This window comes from Pinus tabuliformis, chromosome 3_2 (assembly GCF_031772625.1).
Source record: "Pinus tabuliformis cultivar Carrire ecotype Pingquan chromosome 3_2, CPIR1, whole genome shotgun sequence".
NCBI classification, from domain to species: domain Eukaryota; kingdom Viridiplantae; phylum Streptophyta; class Pinopsida; order Pinales; family Pinaceae; genus Pinus; species Pinus tabuliformis.
Genome location: NC_142302.1, coordinates 124,381,543 through 124,405,367, shown reverse-complemented (window position 1 = coordinate 124,405,367; position 23,825 = coordinate 124,381,543). Strand labels below are relative to the sequence as shown.

Sequence of the window (23,825 nt, the reverse complement as noted above, 5' to 3'; positions counted from 1 at the left end):
ACACCTTCTAGAGGGGATATCTCTACTATGTCAATCCTCGGTGACTCTTGTTCCCAATACCCCAATGGGAGAACATGGCCTCCACACAATGCCTGGTTCGGTGGCCTACCCATGCCACCTTCTCCCACCAACTCCTGCCAGAGAATGCTAATCATCTTGGGACCCCATGCGCAACCAACATGCCAATACAATCCATGGAGCCTGCTCTCAAATCGCCTGTCTGCTAGTGTCGACTAGAATTCCCCTAAGGAATGTGTGCTCAGTCACTAGGTGGACTACCTCATCAATGCCATAGCCATCTCGCATGTCTGGTATCAGATTGGGAGCTCCACCTAGATCCCAATGTCAACTTGGGACTCCAAAGCCCTCAGTGTCTAAGAGATCCCACTGAGCTTTACTCCAAACTATGAGCATCTCCATGAGTCCAGTCCACTCCCTCGGGTACCAACCCAGAATCTTTCGCCATCCAACCCCAAGAGAGAGATTGAATGCACGAACTCCCACGCATAGAACAACACCGACATGTGGATGTTGCACCTTGTGCAACTTCGATCATCTCATCTCGCTATCTAGGTTAACACATGAGATCTGACTAGGTAGCTCCGTCTCCCTCTCTCCAATGGGCAAAGGTGACCCAATAGTGCTGCTAACTATTGATTTTTGGTAGCATCGGATGTGCTTTAAGTCTCAAATTTTGCAGGGAGGCTTGGACATAAGCACTCTCCACTACCCATAATTTTTTTGGGAAATTCCACCCGGAGACAATTTTATTAAAATAATTAATTATTTTTAATGGGACCCTATGTCTAAGCTTAGGAAATTAAAATAATTAATGGGTATTAATCTGAACTGTGGGTGAAACTTCTAGGAGAAGGCGAAGATCAATTCATAATGATCCTACCCATTGATTAGGATTTAATCTGGGTCGTTGATTGATCAACGAGAGGATTATAAGAGTAAGCTTGACAGGCGCTTGGAGAACAAACTAGAGGCAGATACTCAGTTGCACGAGTAAGATCTATTTTCTCACTGGTCGAAGTTCGGTAAGAGAAAATCGAATAAGAGGGAGAGTTGCAAGTGGAAAAGAGAGTGAGGGTAACTAGCATCAGTCGGTAGTGCAAGGGAAGAAGAAGCAGAGCAAAGGGAGGACAGTGTAGAAGCTGTGACACAGGGAGAGACATCGCAGGGGCAATTTGATGCTGAGACTACGTGGGGCAGTTTTGACGCTGGAACAATATGGGAAAGTTGACGCTGGGACACAGTGTGACGCAGAGGGAAGAGGAGCACTTCTCTTGGATCATAAACATGTCAAGAAGCGTCTGTAAATTTTCTCACAGAGAATCCTATTCTATTTTGCTGATTGTAATTTGTACTACATGAGATTTGTGCTGAAGAATAATAAAGAAACCCTAATCTACTGCATCGAGTTTCCCACATTGGGTTTTTCCGAGGACGATTGTCCAAAAGTAACTGTCATTGTGGTTGTATATGTGCTAACATTTTTCTTTGCATTTACTTTTTGTAATATTTTAATTGTGAAGGCTGCAGTAGAATTTATTTCAATATTTGCCGTAAGAACACTGTGAATAACTTATTTCTGAGTTAATAAGTAGAACTAATATTAATCATTGCAGTTGGATTTCCATCTAGAAATTTTCACATGGTATTAGAGCCAAGTTAAAGCAACAAGAAAAGAACCAGAAGACCCAACGTTGAAGGAAGAAAGGAATTCAAAATTCCTGTAGGGGCAGTATTTCGAATCCCCAGGGGTTTTGTGCAGTTCAAGCCAAGAGGACTAGATTTTCGTGGTAAAACTCTCTTTGAATAAGTACAGAGGTATGACTTCCTGATCGAAATCTGTCAATGACAGAAGGAACAATGCAACAAAAGTCTCTTTGAATAAGTACAGAGGTAAGACTTCCTGATCGAAATCTGTCAATGACAGAAGGAACAACGCAACAAAAGATTCAACGAAGAATGTTTTCTCAGGTGGCTTCAAATTTTTTTTCTACAGTCGTTGTTGGGGCAAGATAGCGTCAGAATCGGTTGAAAATAGCACAAAGATGGATACTCAAAGTGTCTACCAGATTAGAAGAAAAATTTGCATGCCTAGCAAATTCAATGTCAGTAGATTTTTGGTACATTGATAGTAGGGCTTCAGCTCATATGATTGGAGTACAAGAACATTTCTAAAGCTATCAAGATGAACAAGTGAACGTCCAGATTACTATGGGAAACATAACGAAATGTACTCCAGTAGGGAGAGGCACCATAGCATTTAGACGGAAGCAGGGACCAAGATCCGAGCCACCGATGTTTTGCATGTGCCAAGATTAGGAATGAATTTGATTTGAGTGTCCTAGTTATAGGACAAGGGATACGATGTATACTTCATAGGAAAGAAAGTATACATCAAGCATCCAAGTTGGAAGAAGAAGAGACAAATTGGGACTCGAAGCAACAAATTGTATAGGTTGCAGCTTGAGTCTCCAATGGCACTGATAGGCAGCAACTATAATGGTGAAAATAAACGAAATGAATTATGGCACAAGCGAAAGGGACACTTACACCATGGAGCAGTGAGGATGCTCAGAGAGGCTATTACAGGAGTACCGACCCTTAGTAGTGAGCATGATGACTTATGCCGAGGATGCGTGCTAGGGAAGCATGCTAAAGCAGTGTTTTCTAGAAGTAACAATAGAGAAGAATGTGTATTGGGATTGATACACTCAGATATCTGTGGTCCAATGTCCACAAGAGCTCTTAGTGGTGGCGAATGTTTTTTCACTTTTATTGATGATCACTCTACAAAAACCTGGATCTATTTCTTAAAGACCAAGGATGAGGTCTTTGATCGATTCAGAGAGTTTAAGGCTCACATTGAAAATATGACAGGGAGAAAGATAAAGGTATTGTGTCCAGATAATGGTGGATAATATATGGACAAAGACTTCACAGATTTCTGTGCAAAGGAGGGCATCAAAAGAGAGTGGAGAACTCCATATAATCCGGAGCAAAATGGAGTAGCAGAGCAGAAAAATAGAACTATTGTTGGGGCAGCCAAAGCTATGTTGTATGATCAGGATCTACCTAAGTTTTTATGGGCAGAAGCTTGCAACATAGCGGTGTATATCCAGAATAGAACTCCTCATAGAGCATTGGGGAAGAAAACGCCCGAAGGAGTCTTCGTAGGGAAGAAGTCGGAAGTCAGTCATCTCAGGATATTTGTAAGTGTGGCATATTGTCACGTTCCAGATGTGAAGCACAGTAAATTGGATGAGACTGCATAAAAGGGGTATCTCGTGGGATATAGCGAGACCTCAAAGGCATACATAATCTACATTCCTAGCAGCAGGAAGATTGTAGTAAGATGGGATGCAAAGTTCATGGAGGATAGGAATTTCAAGAAATCTCGAGAAATGCTAGGAGAAGACTAGTCAATAGATGTTCCTCTAGTTCAGGAGCAGCAAGGGCAGTAAGGAGTATAGGCAGAAGGATAGACACCTGGATCGAGTACAGTGACTAGTACAGGTATTTCCTCAGAAAGAGAAAATCCAAATAGTTTTCAGCAGATGGAACGACAGGATCAGGAGGAGGAGTTGATTGAGCCTCCCACCACCAGTGGTAGAACCAACAGAGAAGTATGACAGACACAGAGGGACGCATAGGAGTTTGTTGGAGCTCTTAGAACCGAGAAAAGGCAGCGTAGACAACCTGCCAGATACCAGACATTGGTAGCTCAGGTTGAAGAACCCTCTAGCTTTTAGGAAGCCGTTCAACACCAAGTTTGGGTGGATACCATGGTAGAAGAGTACAACTCTATCATGACGAATGATGTCTGGGAAGTTGTACCTAGACCAAAGGATAGATCAGTTGTAGGATCAAGATGCATCTACAAGATCAAGCATGTTGCAGATGGTAGTGTAGAGAAGTACAAGGCTAGGTTCATGGCAAAGGGGTACGCTCAGAAAGAAGGAATAGACTATGAAGAGGCCTTCACTCCAGTTGCTTGTTACACCTCTATCAGATAAGTTATAACATTAGCAGCTCAAATGGGATGGGAGATTTCACCAGATGGATGTCAAGACAACATTCTTGAACGGGGTGATAGAAGAGGAGGTGTATATAGAACAACCTGAAGGCTTCGAAACTCATGAGAAGAGAACTCGTGTTTGTAGATTAAAGAAAGCCCTGTATGGGCTCAAGCAGGCACTTAGAGTATGGTATGGTCAGATTGTTAGTTACTTGCAGCAGTCGGGATTCGTCAAAAGTGATGTTGATCCCAATCTCTACTACTTGATGGTAGAGAATGAGCCACTTATGCTGGTATTATATGTGGAGGACTTGTTTTTAACAAGGTCATCTAGGCTCATAGAGGATTGGAAGAAGAACCTTGAAACTGAATTCAACATGAAGGATATGGGGTCGATGCATTATATTCTATGGTTGGAAGTTTGGCAGAAGAATGGGGAGACCTTCCTTGGGCAAGGAAAATATGCCATAGAGATTCTGAAGAGATTTAGAATGGAGGATTGTCGACCCATGGCTACTCCCATGATCACCAATTGGTAGAAAATAGATGCATTAGGAGACAAGGAAGTAGACCCCACCTTATACAAAGAGTTTATGTATCTAGTCAACACTAGGCCAGACATTTTCTTTGCTGTCAACACTCTTAGTCAGTTCATGGTGGATCTAAAAAGGGTGTATTGGGTGGCAACTAGATATATTCTTAGGTATGTGCGTGGAGCAGTCGAATATGAGTTGAAATACTCCAGAGGGCAGGACGTCAGATTGAATGGGTTCACAGATGCAGATTGGGCAGGTAGTTCAGTAGACCGAAAAAGTACCTCGGGGTACTGCTTCAGTGTTGGATTAGGGATGATATCTTGGTGCAGCAGGAAGCAGAAGTCAGTAGCTCTAAGCTTAGCAGAAGCAAAATATATGGCAGCCAACATAGCTACGTGCAATGCTATATGGCTTAGAAAACTGCGCGTGATTTTTTTCAAAAAAAGGATGGAAGCGACCAAGGTTTACAGTGATAATCAGAGTTGTATCAAACTCTCTGAGAATCCAGTATTTCATGATCAGTCGAAACACATTGATATCAGATGGCACTTTATCAAAGACTGTGTTCAGCGATGGGGCAGTACAACTACCATTAGGGGAATTTTGAGGTCTGAAATGGGCCTCCCAAGGAAATTATAAAATAATAGTGGAAATAATAAAATAAGATTAGATTACATCATTCAATTTTAGAGGGGAAAAAGAAAAAACTATTTTTTCTACTTGTATTTTCAGCTTATCTTACTATGGGATTACTCAAATTTCACGCTGAAACACTCATTGGATGTAACATTTGATTCCTCATCCAAGGAGTACCCATGTTGCATACTTTCGTTGGACCTACTACACGAAAGATGAGAAATACATGATTGTAATCCCATTTTTTTTCATGTATTTCCCATTTTTCGTGTAGTAGGATCTATCGAAAGTATGTAACATGGGTACTCCTTGGATGAAGAATTAAATTTTGCATCCAACGAGTACTCCTACTCAAAATTTGAGTAAAACCTTAGGGAGATAAGTTAAAAATACGAGTTGAAAAAGTAGTTTCATTATTTTATTATTTTTTAATATTTTTACTTTTTTACTCCAAAAATGGTGACTCATCCCCCATGGTTGACATCATCATCTTGAATCATATTGGTTCTTATCAATGTTACTTGGGAGCGGGAGCGGAAGCGGGGAGCGGGAGCGAAAACGGGAGCGGGAGCGACCATTTTCAGAAGCTCCCGGTTTGAGAGCGAATTCGGGAGCGATTTTTTTAAAATATATATATTTTTTATATTTTTTAATTTTTGATACATATATGTCAACAAAAACGTGTAGAATGATGAATTAGACATAAAAAACATAAAAAAAATAGATTGATCATTGAACCATATCACATCAATCATCTAGAAATTATAATCGTCATCAACCATGTCCACAAGTTAGTAAAATACATATTACAGCTGCAACATATTGAGTCTCATGAATCATGATTCATCAAATTCAATCTTAAAGTTTCAACTTCAAGCTTTCAAAATTGAAAATTCAATAACATTAATCATCATTGATCACCAAAGTTGTACTTGTAAGGTAAGTTTAACCATTACAAGAAGTAATATCTAAGATATTTCTAAGTCCTAACTTCTAACTGTTAACATGATACGAAATGTTATAAATTTATAAAATGAAACATGAATAATGAAATGAAATGAAACAACTTTAGTCTTTCACGAAGCATCATATTCATAATTCACATCATTACCAATGAGTTATAATTGCCAAGGCCCAACTTCAAACTTCAAATTTTCATTGTCGTAGTGATATATTGTTTACAAAAAATATCATTATGATATGAAAGAGTCAAGAGTCAAGAGTCAAGGACTCAAAACTCAACAGTTATGAAAACTAAAGTCTAATAGAAACTAAAAAGACAAGTAAACTGTAAATCTACAAGTGGCCCTTGCCACGAGAATCTCCAGGAGTATAAGCAAGTTGTGGTGGTCTTCTAGGAGTCTCCCGCACAAACCGACGACCAGAACTAGAACCTCCACGTGAGGGTGTAGATGGAGGTGGCGACAACAAAGGAACAAGACTCGGACCTCGAGCACTGCTACTGGATGGTGGAGGTGGAGGTGGAGGTGGCATGGCTGCTGCAACTGCTTCATCTTCATCCCTTACAAGTTCTTCAATATGTACAATGCCATCCTCCAAATTGTCATCCTCTGGGTGATTGTCCCAAATTTTATATGTGGGATCCTCATAAGTCCGATCACAGCAATGACTCAACAACCTCAAGTTGTAGTGCACATAAACCAAGCTTTCTGCTCGGTTTTCATTGAGTCTGTTTCTTTTCACATTATGTATGTAGCTGTAGGTGCTCCAACACCTCTCTGCAGAAGAAGTATTTACAACCCGTGAAAGAACTTTTTTTGCCAATTTTGGCAAAAGTCCATGGCCGCCATATGTTTCCCACCATGTGAGAGTATCAAATCTATCTCTGTCGTCCATTGCATGGAAGTTACCATACAAACCAGTGCCACTGAAGTATCTGCCTATTTCAAGGCGCACAGCTGCACATTCCTCCCTGTCAGGTATCAACTTTTCTAATGCTTCCAAATATCCTTTAGTTACCTCTGGATCTAAATGGGGTTTGGTCCTAACCCCACCCTTTGCCGCAGGTTGGCCCAACCAAGATGTAGAGTAGTATTTTGGCGTAAGGATATACGCCAAACAATGTAGTGGAATATTAAGCCTATTCCACTGTTCACACACACAATCATGAATCAGTTTGTACAAGTTGGGATCTCTATTATGAACAATATCTTTTATTTCCCCCAACATGGTATCCATTTGCTCATACACCTCGCCAATCACTGGTTTGTCTGTATCTGCAAACCGAATCATGTGATAAATGGGCTTGGTGAAATCCAATACTTGCCTCACACTTGTCCAAAACTGACCATCAAGAGCGGCCTCCTCCACCATTTCAAAACCTCCCATGTCAGCTGCATTTGTAGCCCTTTCCTTTAATACTTGCCAATGTGGACTTGATACCATGCTAGCTAATACCTCTCTTACCTTCAAAAGGCACCTGAAGGTGAGGTAATAGCTACCAAATCTGGTCTTCGTAATCTTCAACAACTCCAATCTCGAGTGACTGCGGAAAAGGCCATGGGTATTGCTATGATTTGTAATAAATTTTATCATTCGTTTGCCTTTCTTGTACAAATCACCAATCCATTGGTATTGTTCATTTTTGTTCTTGACAATATCATGCAACAGAAGGTTCAATGTGTGAACCAAACATCCAGACCAAAATATGTTGGGGTATTTATCCTCAATAATTGCTCCCGTTGCCTTACAATTAGGAGCATTATCAGTGATGACTTGGATGACATTGTATGGGCCAATACGCTCAATTGTTTCAAGTAATGCTTCTGCAATGTTGATGGCGGTCTTGAACTTGTCTGAGTAATCATGTGCAATTAGAAAGATGGGACCACTAACAGACACAGCAAGAACACTTATCAGTGGCTTGCCTTTTACATTTGTCCATCCATCAGATACAATGGACACCCCATGGTCAGTGCAAGAACTTGTCATTCTATTCAAAGAATGTGATATTTTTGCTTTTCATGATCAAGGCCAACGGTTCTTGCCTTGTCATACCCAGGGCTCTTGTATTCTTTAGGGGCATCATTTATGGCAGAAACCATTTCGTGCCAATAAGGTGAGCGAAGAACATTGAATGGTATCCCACATGCATAGAGAAACCTGTAAACCTTTGAATCCACATCATTCCTACACCCCTCATCAAGGAAATCTGATATGGTTCTACGCCTTAAAGATGATGACCCTGTGCCTCCATATCCACTGCCTTGGGAGGATGCTGAAGGAGTTCTTTGTGATTGTGAGCTTGGTTCAAAGAAACCCCTTGATTTTTTTGATCTATATTGGGCTTCCTCCTCTTCCCTTATGTATTTGGCTCTATCCGCTGCTGACACCGCTGTACAAGTTTTGATTCCTATTTGTTTGTCTCCATCCCATGGCCTTTTCCCGCAGAGCTGTCTTCTAGCACGGGTGTATGAACCTGTGTAATCAGTGTTGCAATGGGGGCAATGAAATTTAGTGGTTCCACCCCCTCTCCCTCTGTTTCAGCCCTGTTAACATATTTCCACAATGGAGTTTGGTCTTGTTTAGTTTTTTGAGGGTCATGTTCACCCTCCTCCAGCTCCTCCTCACCGGGGTTTTCACCAATTTGACTTTTTCCAGCTTCTTCATCCCCCTCTTCAGTTTGGCCCCTCTGTTTCCTACTCTCCAGCACCATAATAACCATAAAAGGCACCAGGAAGAGGAAAATGCCAAGAAATATAGCCAGGTCCATGGTGTTTGATGTTTATAGGGTTTTGATTCTTGAATCTGCAAATTAATTTAATTTATTGGGATTAATTAATTAATTTAATTTAAATTCATGATTTTTAAACTCAATAAACTAAATTTAATTAACTAAATTACTACCTAACTAAATTAAACTAACTAAACTAACTAAATTACTAAGTTACTTACCTCTGCAGGCTTGCTCCTCGCTCCTCGGCACTTGCTCCTCGCTCCTCAACACTTGCTCCTCGCTTCTCCTTGCTCCTTTGCTCTTGCTCTTGCTCAATGAAGTGATAATGAAATTTTTTTAGGCCCATTGGGCTTTAAAAAAAAAAAAAAAAATTGGATCTTTTTTGGCGTCCGCGGATTTTTTTCCGCCAGATCACTCCCGGCGCCCATCGAAATGCTCCCGGAGCGATTTTTTAATGCCCGGGAGCAATCAGGAGCGATCGCTCCCCTATTGCTCCCGGGCGTTAAAAATCGCTCCAGGAGCGACGGAGCGACCGCTCCCTGCAACACTCCCGAAAATGGCAAGGAGCGCAATTTTTTTTTCTGGAGCACGCTCCCGAGCCACTCCCGCCCGGAGCGCGATTCGGGAGCGGGTTCGAGGGGGGCGCTCCCCCGCAACTATGGTTCTTATAAAGTTTAATTTTGTTGTACATTTTTTTAGGAGGCCCATTTTAGACCTCAAAAGTCCCCTAATGAATATGTCCCCACAACAGATCAGGTAGCAAACATACTCACAAAGTCTCTAGGAAGAGCTAAGTTCATTCAGTTTAGAGAGAAAATGTGTATGGTAGAGAATCCGTTTCAGTAGCAAAAAAAGGTGCTTTCTCAGTTACAGTGGAAGAGGGAGTTGTAGTACAGATGCAGTGTTGACAAGTGGAAGGGTCAGCAACAGTATAGATGCAACATTTGCGCAGTAGTTGGTGGGCAGGATGTCAGACATCAACAAGCGCAGAGGGAGATGTTACAGAGCAGGGTGATGCTTTAGCAGGTTGCATTACTAGAGCACATTCCTCGTTAAGAGGGAGTGTTGATTTCTGGTAGTAGCAGATGTGCTCTAAGTCTCAAATTTTGCAGGGAGGCTTAGACACATGCACTCTCCAATACCCAGAACTCGTTTTGGGAAATTCCACCCGGAGAGAGTTTTATTAAAATAATTAATTATTTTTAATGGGACCCTAAGTCTAAACTTAGGAAAATAAAATAATTAATGGGTATTAATCTAAACTATGGGTGAAACTTCTATAAGAAGGCAGAGATCAAGTCAATATGATCGAAGCCATTGATTAGGATCTAATCTCGGCTGTTGATTGATCAACGAGAGGATTGTAAGAGGATGCTTGACGGGCACCTGGAGAACACACCAGAGGCAGATACTCAGTTGCCTGAGTAAGATCGATTTTTTCACTGGTCGAAATTTGGCAAGAGAAAATCGAATCAGAGGGAGATTTGCAGGTGGAAAAGAGAGTTGTAATCAACATCAGTCGGGAGTGCAAGGGAAGAAGACGTAGAGCAGAGGGAGGACAACGCATAAGCTGTGACGCAGGGAGAGCCAATGCAGGGGCAGTTTGATTCTAGGATTGTGTGGGGAAGTTTTGACTCTGGAACAATGTGGGAAAGTTGACGCTAGGACACAGTGAGACGCAGAGGGAAGAGGAGCACTTCTCCTGGATCAGAAACTAGTTCGGAAGTGTCTGTAAATTTGCTCACAGAGAATCGTATTCTATTCTGTTGATTGTAACTTGTACATGAGATTTTTGCTGAATTATAATAAAGAAACCCTCATCTGCTGCACCGATTTTCCCACATTTGGTTTTTCCGAGGACGATTGTCCAAAAATAACTGTCATTGTGGTTGTATTTGTGCTAGCGTTTTTCTTTGCATTTACTTTCCACAGTGTTTTAATTGTGAAGGCTGTTGTAGAATTTATTTCGATATTTGTCATAAGAACACTATGAATAACTTATTTCTGAGTTAATAAGTAGAAGAAATAATATTAATCACTGCAGTTGGATTTCTACCTAGAAATTTTCACACTAACTTGGTCATCCCCTCTAGTATGTCTAGACAACTCCACCTCTCTCAATCCAATGTATAGGGGTGGGTTGATAAGGCTGTAGATCATGTCAGTGTGCCTCTGAAGCAAACTGTGATGGAATCCAATTGTGTGGTCTCTAGTCTACCCCTCATCAATGGCTAGCCCAAGGGATGGTTGCACATTCTCCTCCATCATGGGCTCGACATGAGCCTCCAGATGCTCCTCCATGGACAACCCAACAAGCGAGATATGCACATCAGTCAGTTGTAGGTGGCTGCCTTTCTGAAGCTCTATCATAGACCAGAATGCCTCGTCAATGGATACCTCATCAATGGATGTGCGCTCAACTGCCTCCTCCAATCTGTCTATTATGGCTATCAAAGGAAACTCCAACAGGGGTGACTCATGCGTCACATTAGGTGTATCCTCGTGCTCCTCCTGTGTGCCATTAGCCTCATGCTCAACCGGATGGAACATATCTAGACGAGCTCCCTCCTCTCCGGGTATGTTCCCTCTCATCTCGTCACTATCTCTGCCTCCCGTCTTCGTCTCTGCAATATTACTACTAGTGTTTCGTTCAACAATCATGATCCTCTTATTTTCTTCATTTGTGGGTCGACAACTACTATTTCTTCTTGTTGACCTTGCTGACAACCATTCTTCGAGAAGCCCCGCCAGTCTCTCAATGCTCCTAGTAACATTTTCAAATTTCTCTTGCTGAGAACATTTTGGGCATATGTTCCAATCTGGAGAATAATGTGGGACTAGTGTTTTAGCCTCTGGAATTCTAGTCCACAATAGCATTTGAGAATTTATGTGATGTAGACCCACAGCTGGCCAAAATCACGCTCTGATACCACTGTAATATTCCTAATAGAAATATACAATGTTAAACAAAGCAAACATAGTAGAAACACATGCAAAAATTCAAAACACATTTAACAACCGGTAATCTCCATGAACTGCGCTGATCTGAGCCATTTTATTAATAAATAAGAGGGTACAATGTGGTCCTAGAAAGAGCGCACCTGGTCTTGCTCAGGGCAAGCTAGATAAGCCCAAATGAACAACAAGAAATCCCTCTCAAATCTGCTGTTGCTTACTCCTGGCTCTGCGTTGAAACTGCCTAGAAAATATGTTGTTGGATGCAATGAACTATTGCTAGGGCTTCCTTGGGTGCTCAGAAAATTCTGAGAAATTAACCTCGGGCTCTCCACCAATAACCCACAAAAACCCACGAAGGAATTGGCCAAATGTTGAGCTTGAAATTTTGGCCCAATTTTCCCCTAGCTACGCAAGTTGTTGCCTGAGTTGGGGCCCCTGTTTTACCCCTCAAATCTGCCCAAATTTTTTTGCCAAATTAGTCTTGACCTCCTCAATAAACCCAGAAAAACCAAGAAAGGGTTTGTCCTAGTTTTGACGCTCCAAAATTGACCCCCAAATGCTTGGCCCCTCCTCCACAAGAAAAACGTGTAACCTGTAGCAAATGCTGTGTTTGCTACTTTGCCAAAATGTTGGAAAAGTCCCCACAACACTCCCTTGGACTCCACCTCAAGTTTCAGCGCCTAACTCCACAACCTCCAAGCGTGCCTCCTCCAAGAGCTGCGTAGTCCCTGTACTGTTGTTGCTAATCCTCTCCAAAAACTCACACTCCCTGCTGCTGGTACGAAGTGGTATAGGTAGGACTCCTTCCCTGGGCTGGCACTCGAAGTCCACCAAAGCAAGGTTTGGGATCTCCGCTCAAAGACACTCGTGTGCTAAATAACACTGCAGACTTGGCTTCAACTCTAGCGTGCTATGTCAAAGACACAATTTCTAAACGGATGAATGAATGACCAAATGAGTGTCTCTTGCTCTATTTATCAAAGAGCCTCCAAGATGCCCATGTGGGCCCAACTCAACTTTCCCCACCAACTTCGCTCCAATGAGAGTGTCTTCTACATGTGGGCCGTAATTCTCCATGGGGTGGCCCCCACGCTCCATTAGAGCCACAATATTTCCCTTCCTTCCTAATGTTTGGGCCCCCACTTAATACCAAAATTCATGTGGGACCTCTGAACCCACATCTCCTAAGTGAAAACATGACATAAGACAAAATTGGGCAAGATTGATATTTCCCTTAGCAATATCCCTGGTAATATCACAGTCCTCTCCACCAAAATGTTGCTTGTAGCCTTGTCCTCAAGCAACTGCCGAACAATGCTCTCTCTAGTTGTTGCTCCGCATTGTCACTGCAAAAATGCGCCAGGGTCCTAGATGCGCCACTGATTTCTCCTTGACCTCTGCACTGTCCTAACATGAAAGAATCCCTCAATACCAAGATCCCAAGCCATCTTGTCCCACTTGAAGCTCCCTTCGCTCCACTCACTATCCTTTCCGGTATAAGTATCAGGAGTCCCCTGTATACCATCAATGAGTAGGGGATCATGATAATGTTTCACTATGCCCAACTCCTCGTGAAGTTGTCCCACCACATTGGCCATCTTGCACTTCAGGAGTATACTCCTGAAGATACCACCCAATCCCTCCAAAGATAGCGTCTCGTGCACGTGAGCTTCTCCTGATATCATCTTGTTGGTCCACCATGCCGTTAGTGAGCCACCAAAGCCCAATGGAAGATCTGAATGATCTTCCCCTATAGAAATCAACTCATCCCAAGGGTAGTTGTACTGCCAAGTCCTATGGTGCTCGGATCCCACGCTAGTCTAAAAAGGTTGCCACTATGTTGTCGCTACACAACTCTGATCATGATAGTCTGCACCTCACGCTCAAGTTGTATTCACCTCTCCTGGGACTTGATGGCAAAACTTCTATGGAGCCCCAACACATCTAGATCAAGCACCTCCATGATGTCACCTCCTAGCCATCCAACACTCACCCTGATCCGTAGTGATAAAAAGGAAAACCAACCTTTCCATACGATCAAGGACTCAACGCACCCTTACATGTCAAACCAAGGGTGAGCTGGGTCATCCCCTGTCCTGATCCCACTCACCACGAAGCAGAGTGTCCAATCGACCAACCAAACCCTTGAATCCCACAGCCAGAATGACTGTGGCATAGTCCTAACAGTCGATGGAACCAACCTGCACCACGTCTTAGCTTCCTGCGTGCAATCAAGATTTGAACTTCATACATCACGAATCAATCTGGTGCGTGCTACACAACCCTGCGTCAACCATACCACACAGTGAGATTTGTCGTCTTGCCTCCTAAAAGTGCTCCCCAATGCTGCCAGAAGTCTAAACATCCGCTTGTAAGAAAGGTCCACCAATCGTTGTAGATGCTCCAGAGACACCTCGAAATGTCTAACCAAAAGGGGATCATGTATCACCCTAAGTGTGGGCTCAAGGGTGGTGCAAGTGCTACCGCTGAAGGAGATCGGACTATCCCCAAGCCTGCATCCACCAACTCGCGTCCTGACCATATGCCACAGCTAGACGACCTCTCACCCAATGCATTGTGTCTCGTCGAATTGTCTCAGATGAACCTCATGGGTCTTGTTGCTCGTGATGAGAACATCAAAAGATGATATCCAAGTCCCCTATGTCAGTGTGCAATGCTGGAGAGTGATAAATGGAAGCTCACGGTCAAGCCTGTGATCAACTCGCTCTCCAAATTTGAGTGTGCCAAACCCAATGGTGTGCCTGATGCCCTCATCGAGATATCTCTCTGGCGAAAACACTTTGACAACCTATTGTGCACCATCTCGCTCGGCTGCACATAAGTACATACCTCTGCACTCCTCTACATAGCACTGAACTTCGTGGCACAACTCCATGCACCCCTGGATACCAACGCTCAATGGCATGCCCTCATGTACCATAGGGAATCCCATATGTGCCCATGCAACCTCCACGCTGCTAGCACACCTGCCACGAAGTGATCTATAACTCCTCATCTGCCTTGGTAATCTTGAGCGGCCTAACTTCACACTTGCAAGAGGGGATATCTCTGCTGTGTTGATTCTTGGTGACACTTGTTCCCAATACCCCAATGGGAGAATATGGTCTCCACACAATGCTTGGTCCGGTGGCATACCCATGCCATCTCCTCCCACCAACTCCTACTAGAGAATGCTAATCATCTTGCAACCCTATGTGGAACCAACATGCCAATACAATCCATGGAGCCTGCTCTCAAACCATCTATTAGCAAATGTCGATTGGAATTCCCCTACGGAATGTATGTGCCCAGTCACTAGGTTGACTACCTCATCAATGCCATAGCCATCCCGCATGTCTGGTATCAGATAGGGAGCTCCACCTGGATCCCAATGCCTACCTGGGCCTGTAGTGCCCTCGGTGTCTAAGAGCTCCCACTGAGCTTTACTCCACACTATGACCATCTCCATGAGTCCAATCCATTCCATCGGGTACCAACTCAAAATCTCTCGCCATCCAACCCCAACAAAGGGATTGAATGCATGAACTCCCGCTCATAGAACCAATGTTTTTAAAACCGGAATCGGTGACCGGACCGGTCCACCTAATGAACCGGTCTAACCGGGACTGGTTTGGTCTAAACGAATCGGTTTTAGAAAAATACATTAAATATTTTTTTTAATGAAAAAAACTATTTTTAAGATTTAAAACCATGATTCCAAGCCAATAGAGACAAAATATGCAAAGATTGCTCATTTATATATCATGTAAAGGTGAATATATCAAGATGGCACTGAGTGCAATACATATCATCGACAAAATACATAAGCAATGAGGCTCTAAATGTCCTCTAGAGTGCAAAAACAAAGCCTACAAACTATGGGGCCAGTGGCCTACTACAAGACTCCAATCTACATATATGATAATACTATAATAGTGATCAACATTATCACTTGAAACTTCTCATGAGTCATCATGATCAAACTCAGTTGGTTGAGTCTCGACTCCCAAACTTTGCAGTCAAAAACTTCTCTATTGGTTCAGTGACTTAAGTCTCAAACTTCTGAAGGTACTCTGCCCTAATATGCCCTATTATTTCATTTGGTGCTTCGCATGGATTTACATGGTCTCCTATCCCATCCAAGTGTTGCTTGAACCTATTAATACCTCCTCCTTGAATGGATTTTTGGCAATATTTGCAGATCATTTTGCCATCAATCATATCACAATGAGCCCATGCAATATCTCTGGCTTTTGGAGGCATGATAACTACCTGGAAATGCAAACTAGCTTCCTTAGCCTCCTCTTGAAGATGGCAACTCCACTGACAGCTACACACTATCTCTAAAATAGCTCCAATCCCAACTCCAAGATGACTACTTCAGCAAAAACTCAACACTCTCCAAGCTCACAAACAAACTCACAAACACTCACAAACACTCCAAATCAGTTGTGTGAGACAAATGAGAGTGAGAGGGGCCTCTTAAAGGCTTGGAGAGGGTGTTTTTGGAGGGAAAACACCCTTAGTTTCCCCCCAAAACCCCTAAAACACGATCAGAATTCCGCTTTTTTAACTTTACAGTGGGCGTGCCTCTAACCGGCCGGTTTAGGACGGAACCGGCCGGTTTGATGCAAAACCGGCCAGTTAGCACCGATTAGGGCAAAAAAAAGGAGAAATGGGCTGATGAACCGGGTTTTTTGGCCGGTTTAGAACGGCGGGCTTGCTAACCGGCCGGTTAGACTGGTAACCGGTTTTTAAAAATGGTTTTAAAAACACTGCATAGAACATCCCTGACATGTGGATGTTGCACCTTGTGCAACTCTGATCATCTCATTCCGCTATCCAGGTTAACACATGAGATCTAACTAGGTAGTTTCCTCTCCCTCCATCCAATGGGAAAAGGTAACCCAATAATGTTGCTAACCTAGTCATCTCCTCTGGTATGTCTAGACAACACTGCCTCTCTCAATCCAATATGTAGGGGTGGGCTGATAACGTTGTAGACCTTGTCAGTGTGCCTCTGAAGCGAACTATGCTGAAATCCCAATGTGTGGTATCTAAGCTGCCCCTCATCAATTGCTAGCCCTAGGGATGGTTGCACATACTCCTCCATCATGTGCTCAACATGAGCCTCCAATTGCTCCTCCATAGACAACCTAACATGCGAGACATGGTCATCAATCAACTGTAGGTGGTTGCTATTCTGAAGCTCTATTGTAGACCTGGACGCTTCATCAATGGATGTCTACTCAACTGCCTCCAATCTGTCTACTGGGGCTATCAAAGGAAACTCCAACAGAGGTGACTCTTCCATCACACTAGGTGTATCCTCGTGCTCCTCCTGCGTGCCATTAGCCTCATGCTCAATTGGCTAGAACATATCTAGACGAACTCCCTCCTCCATGTGTATGTTCTCTCTCATCTTGTCACTACCTTCGCCACCCATCTTCGTCTCTACAATATTACTACTAGCGTTTCGTTCAACAATCATGCTCCTCTTATTTTCTTCATCTGTGGGTCGACAACTACGATTTATTCTTGTTGCCCTCACTGACAACCATTCTTCGAGAAGCCCCACTAATCTCTAGATGTTCCTAGTAACATTTTCAAATTTCTCTTGTTAAGACATTTTTGGGCATATGTTGAATCTAGAGACTAATGTGGGACTAGTGTTTTAGCCTCTAGAATTCTAGTCCACAATAACACTTGAGAATTTGTCTGATTTAGACCCACAGCTGGCCAAAATCATGCTCTGATACCATTGTAATATTCCTAATAGAAATATACAATGTTAAACAAAGAAAACATAGCAGAAACACATGCAAAAATTTACAACACATTCAACACCCAGAGATCTCCATGAACTGCGCTGATCTGAGCGATTTTATAAATAAATAAGAGGGTACAATGTGGTGTTGGAAAGAGTGCACCTGGGCTTGCTCAAGGCAAGCTAGCTAAGCCTAAATGAACAATAAGAAATCCCTCTCAAATTTGTTGCTGCTCTCCTGGCTCTGTGCTGAAACTACCTAGAAAATATGTTTTTGGCTACAAAGAACTGTTGCTAGGGCCTCCTCAGTTGCTCATAAAATTTTGGGAAATTAACCCTGGGCTCTCCACCAATAACCCACAAAAACCCACGAAGGAATTGGCCTAATGTTGACCTTTGAATTTCGGCCCAATTTTCCCCTAGCTCCTCTAGCTGCTGGTTGAGTTGGGGCCCCTGTTTGACCCCTAAAGTGTGCCTAGAAAATTCTGCCGAATTAATCTTGGCCTCTCCTCAATAAATTCAGAAAGGGTTTGTCCTAGTTTTGACACCCCAAAATTGACCCCCAAATGCTTGGCCCTCTTCCACAAGTAGAAGATGTAACCGGTAACAAATGTTGCATTTGTTGTTCCGCCAAAATGCTGGAAAAGCCCCTTCAAAACTTCCCCGGACTCTACCTCAAGTTTCAGCGCCTAACTCCCTTCACTCCACAACTTCCAAGCATGCCTCCTCCAAGAGCTGTGTAGTCCCTGTACTATTGCTGCCAATCCTCTCCACAAACTTGCACTCCCTACTGCTGGTACGAACTAGTATAGGTATGACTCCCTCCTTGAGCTGGCACTCAAAGTCCACCGAAGCAAGGGTTGAGATCTCCGCTCGGAGACACTCGTGTGCTAAACAACACTGCATACTTGGCTTTAGCTCAAGCATGCTATGTCAAAAACACAATTTTTGAATAGATAAATGAATGAACAAAATGAGTGTCTCTTGCTCTAGTTATCAAAGAGTCCCAAGATGCCCATGTGGGCCCAACTTGACTTTCCCCACCAACTTCGCTCCAATGAGAGTGTCTTCCACATGTCGGTCGTAATTCTCCATGGGGTGGCCCCCACGCTCCACTAGAGCTGCAATATTTCCCTTCTTTCCTAATGTTTGGGCCCCCACTTAATCCCAAAATTCATGTGGGACCTCTGAACCCACATCTACTTAGTGCAAACATGAAATAAGACAAAATTGGGCAAGATTGATATTTCCCTTGGCAATATTGCTAAGTGGGAATATCACATAATTTTAATCAAGTATTAATATGTAAGCTTAACTTGGTTGTCACATGTAACATTCTAGGAACATTCATATCAGATGTTATCTTTCAAGAATTTCTACCATGTTTATCTTGAGTTATATAAATAGGAGGCATGAGTAGTGCTTTGGACAAGTTCAAGCAAGTTCTAAGTTACTAAGTTGTAGATGGTAATTGCAATCTTGAAGTCTATTTATTGTTATTGCATTTCTTGATGTGAGTTAGCTTACAAGGTTGTTTAGTAGATCCCATCTTTCAATCTTTTCTTTATCTTTCTTAAGCTAACAAGTGAAATGCAGTGGAATATGAGAATTCTTCCAGCTCCAATGCCTCATGAGTCACTTCCTATTACACAGGACATTCCTACATTTGTGTTCAAGTACCAGTAGTCATTCTCTAACATTACTAAATTGAGGTGAAACTTGATAAAACACGTTGGGGATGTGGAACATGAAGCAATGATATTTAAGAAATAAAAGAAAATAACAAGACTTGCATAATGATATGATCTTTGTCTTTCAAAATAAAGTATAATGGATGGCATTTTACCGAGTCTGGAAACTAATGTTGTTTTATAATGTGAGTCATGATTACTCCATAGAATGATTAATAATCCTCAGGATTTAATTGAAGTAGCATAATAAGTTAAATATAAGCTTGTGGGATAAAGAATAAAGGTAATTATGTGCAACTTTGAATTATCTTCATAACATTTTCCATTATCTGGTCTTCCTAAGAATTTCTATTAACTGCTTCTTTACTTGTTCCTAACTTTTATTTTAACTTGTAATATAATATATCAGGTGCGTCACAAGGGAAAGGTCACGGGTGTTATAATTGTGGAGAACTAGATCACATTGCCAAGGAGTGTCCTAAGAATGTTGATAATAGACCCACAGATGCAGCTCCACAAAAGCCCAAATATGTCTTGAAAGATACTAATGGACAACTTGGAGATGCTGGAAAAAGGTAACATCTTGAACAGACGGCTGAGTGAAATTTGGGCATTTAATAATCTATTTGTGATAATCTATTTTCTAGAAAATGAGTTTGTACAAAACTGATAGATCTCTGGAATATACAGCTATGATATGATTTTTGATGACAATTTGCCGGATGCCACCAAGACAAATTTCCGACATGAGGATAATATGCAGGGAAGAAACAAAGATCAAAAACATAGTGGCAGGGAGACATTTAGTAGCAGAGAAAGAGTAGAGCCTGACTATTATCAGAGTGACAGAAATGAGAGAACTGCCAAGATACATCATGAAGAGAGGGAAAGTAAAACCTATGAAAAGGACAGAGGAAGCAGGAAAAACAGGGATATAGAAACATACAAGGAAGATGTTGCCAGAAAAAGGTACAGGGAAGACAAGGAAAGAGACAGATACAGTGAAGACAGGAGCAGAAATAGAGACAGATACGATGAAGACAGGAGCAGAAATAGAGACAGATATGGTGAAGACAGGAGCAGAAATAGAGACAGCTATGGGGAGCACAAGGATAGAGACAAATACAGGAATGATAGAGAAAGTGACAGACATACAGAAAGGAATGTAAGGCAGAGAGGCAGGGAGGAACAAGAAGCAAAGGATTATGGAGGAAATAAACGGTATAAATCACAGAGAGATTCAGGAATGCACAGGGACCATAGTGACAGAGAAACTTTGAGGCATGACAGAAATTATATGGAGGGAGGATCGGGAAATAGAGAAGCATCAAGAAGATAAGCAAAGCAAAGAGGCACAAGTAAGATCTATCAGGAAAGAAATACAAGAATAAAGACAGAAAGAAAGTTATTGAAGAACTTGATGATTCTAAAGGCAAAGATAAAGCACTATACATGCAGAAAACATCTCTTCTTAGTGTGTATGAAGTAAGCCAATTCGTTTTAGTAATTCTAGCTTGCAGAGGCTAATTTAAGATAGCTAAGTTAAAGCATGCAACTCATATACTCACTGAATTACTCAAATCTGTTTGCATGTGGGCCTAACCATCTGAATAGAAACTACAATATTTTCTGGGTGGTGCATATCATCATCAATTGAAAGATTAAGAGATGATTCTTCAAAGAGGGACTTGTTAAGAACGATGTTGCACTCTTACTCTACTTTGGTATTAGCAATTATAATAATAATGCTGTGGTCATAAATGATCATTATACTGTTTACTGTTTTGGTCACCTGAGGACATTAATAAAATTATTTTCTTTTTTCTGCCCTGTATGTATAATTGTGTGCTTTTTACTCTTCCTTTTCGGTTTTATATTCATCATGATATAAGAGAATTCTCTTTTCACCTTTTTAATTATTTTTTGTAATTTCATTATATAAACAGAATTACAATTTGCAGATGCTTTACAGCATTCCATGGTATTCTTCAGTAAAAAACTCGTCACTCTCTGAAAAAGACTTCATCACACACTGTACCTTTTTAGACTAAGACTGATTAAAACTGAATCACGCAGAAGTTCTTATGATAAACTAACTCCACTCTACAGCTATACTGTTCACTTGTCATTGTTGTCAACCTCTTTTCCAAGGTCATTGTTGTCAACCTACTCTCTATCCAGATCAGTGATGCAAACATCGTGATATGTCACATTGTCTCCTAAGCAGCGATTATATCAGCCCAACAAATCGTGATATTTTTTGGCAGCGATAATATCACAAAATTCTGGAAACATCGTTGTTTTCTTACGTAAACATCATTAGTCAATGGAAAGTATCGCTGAACCCATAGACAGTCTGCTTTATAATCTGATTTTTTACAATTATCACATTTTCTAAACACAGTGAAGGGGTTGGAGAGCAAAGGAGGTCTCCAACTTTTTTCTTTGAGCTAAGGAACCAAACGGGAGTGTTTACATATGCCATCAATAGTATATTGCGGAGTGGGGATTGATTCCTATTAGCTGTTTCTGTATTAGCAGGTATGTGTAACAATTTCTACATGTTTTTTTATGTTTTTTTTGGTGATAGGTTTTGCAATGCCTGCTAGTTTGCCTTCTTGTTGCTGATTTTTAGTTGACTGTGGGAGATCTACCATTTATTTAGAATCTAGATTCTCTTATTAAAAATAAGTCCTGCAGCGTTTTGTATTTTGATTTTGATTTTCCCCCTAGGCTTAATCATTGCTATCTAAAAATGCCAAAATCTTTGGACCCTATATGAGAATATGGTGATCCCATTGATGTGCATAATTGATAAAACTTGAATTTCAAGTTTTGTGGGAAGAAAATAATGGGGAATCAGCAGGTTGAATTACCACCTTGCACAAATTCGAAGGCATTGAGTGGGGATTTGTTCAGATACAACCCCATGAATTATTCACATATCCAATAAATCACTTCATGATACGGGTAAAAAGAGATATGATAGGGAAGCCATGAAAATTGAGCTTGTAGCGGAAGGAGTTGCAATATTTGAGGGGACGAGAAGTGATAGCTATTCTTTGGTCTTACCTTCTACAATGCCTTAAACAATCTCAATTTTTTTTGGTTTTTAGAATCATAAGCGCAAACCCTTCAGAGAAATTTTGAGGTTTAAAATGAACTTCAAAACAAAATATGTAATATCAAAAAATCAACTTTACAAGGATCAATCACATCTTAGAAGATTATATCATCCCCTAGAAATGAGTTAGCATTGCTTGGGTTAAAAAATACTTATTTGTCCCATTATAAATGGTGGATATGCATAAAAACCTATAGTTAACTATGACAGTATTTCAAGAAAAATACTCATAATAAACTTGTAAATCAGTATTGAATATATCATAAATACAATCCATAAAATATAATAACATTAAAAATACTTTACTATTAAATTTATTTTAAATATATTGAAAATAAAACACTTATTTCACTTCAACTTAAAATTTAAATAAGAATTTATTACAGGACAAGATGAATTCATATTTATGAGGTGAAAAGCATAGATGGTTTGAATTCATGCTTATAACTCTTATTTTATATTATAGTTTGAAAAACATGATATATGATATAAACTTTGAATTCTATTATATTATATAATAAATAATACATGAATTGAGTTTTGTGATAATACCACGTATTATGCACTATTCTAATAGTGTTTTTTATTATTATATTATATGATATGATATTATATTATATTATTCAAATATTATATTATAAATCATGTTTTCTATATTATTGTTAAATTATATTAAATTATTTCCTTAATTATAAATTAAGTGTTGTATAACATAAAATTAGTATTTTAATTATATATTATTTTATGAGTTTAATTACTTAAAATATTAAGTAATTAAGATTTTAATTAATTATATGTGATTTATTTAAGAATTTATGAATTAATATTTATATTTTGTTTCAAGCTCTTAATTGTTTAAGGACAAAGTATCAATCATTAGTTGTTGAAAGACAATGACTTTTCTTTTGAAAAACATGTTTTTATTATAGTCAAATATTTTCTTCTTCGTCACATCAATAATAATTTTTTATTGATTTTATTTGTAAATCACTTTTCAATCTAATTTAACTATAGTTATATGGTTTGTAATGCAAAAAATAAGTTGTAAATACCTCCCTTCTCCCCCACAAATGACTAACTTATAATATTTTATTACATCTCTTATGAGGTTCATTTTAGATCTCAAAATTCTTCGATGAACCTTCTATTAGGTCAATGAATTAAAATAAAGGAGAAGCAAGATGTTCACAAGCTTACAGGTAGATGTAGATGTTTTCTCTGGAGTGACATTCCTTTCAACATTGCCAAGATGTTCACAAGCTTATGGGTAGATGTTTTCTATGGAGTGACATTCCTTTCAGCATTGCCAAGAATAACACATTTTATTTGATGTTGTTATTGTTGGGTTAAAATGATTTTTTAATACAATTGATACAAGTACTT

At 40.6% G+C, this 23,825-nt stretch overlaps 1 protein-coding gene across 2 annotated transcripts in view; it reads left to right on the top strand.

The window, feature by feature from the left end:
* Positions 1–21,143, top strand: part of CYP59 (cyclophilin 59) — a 305,441-nt gene extending 284,298 nt beyond the window's left edge. For both annotated transcript variants that reach the window (XM_089415907.1, XM_089415908.1), the window contains exons 13-14: positions 19,728–19,893; positions 20,009–21,143. In XM_089415907.1, the coding sequence (XP_089272033.1) occupies positions 19,728–19,893; positions 20,009–20,657 (815 nt within the window). In that variant the 3' untranslated portion in view covers positions 20,658–21,143. The remainder of the gene's footprint in view (positions 1–19,727; positions 19,894–20,008) is intronic.
* Positions 21,144–23,825: the final 2,682 nt, after the last annotated feature.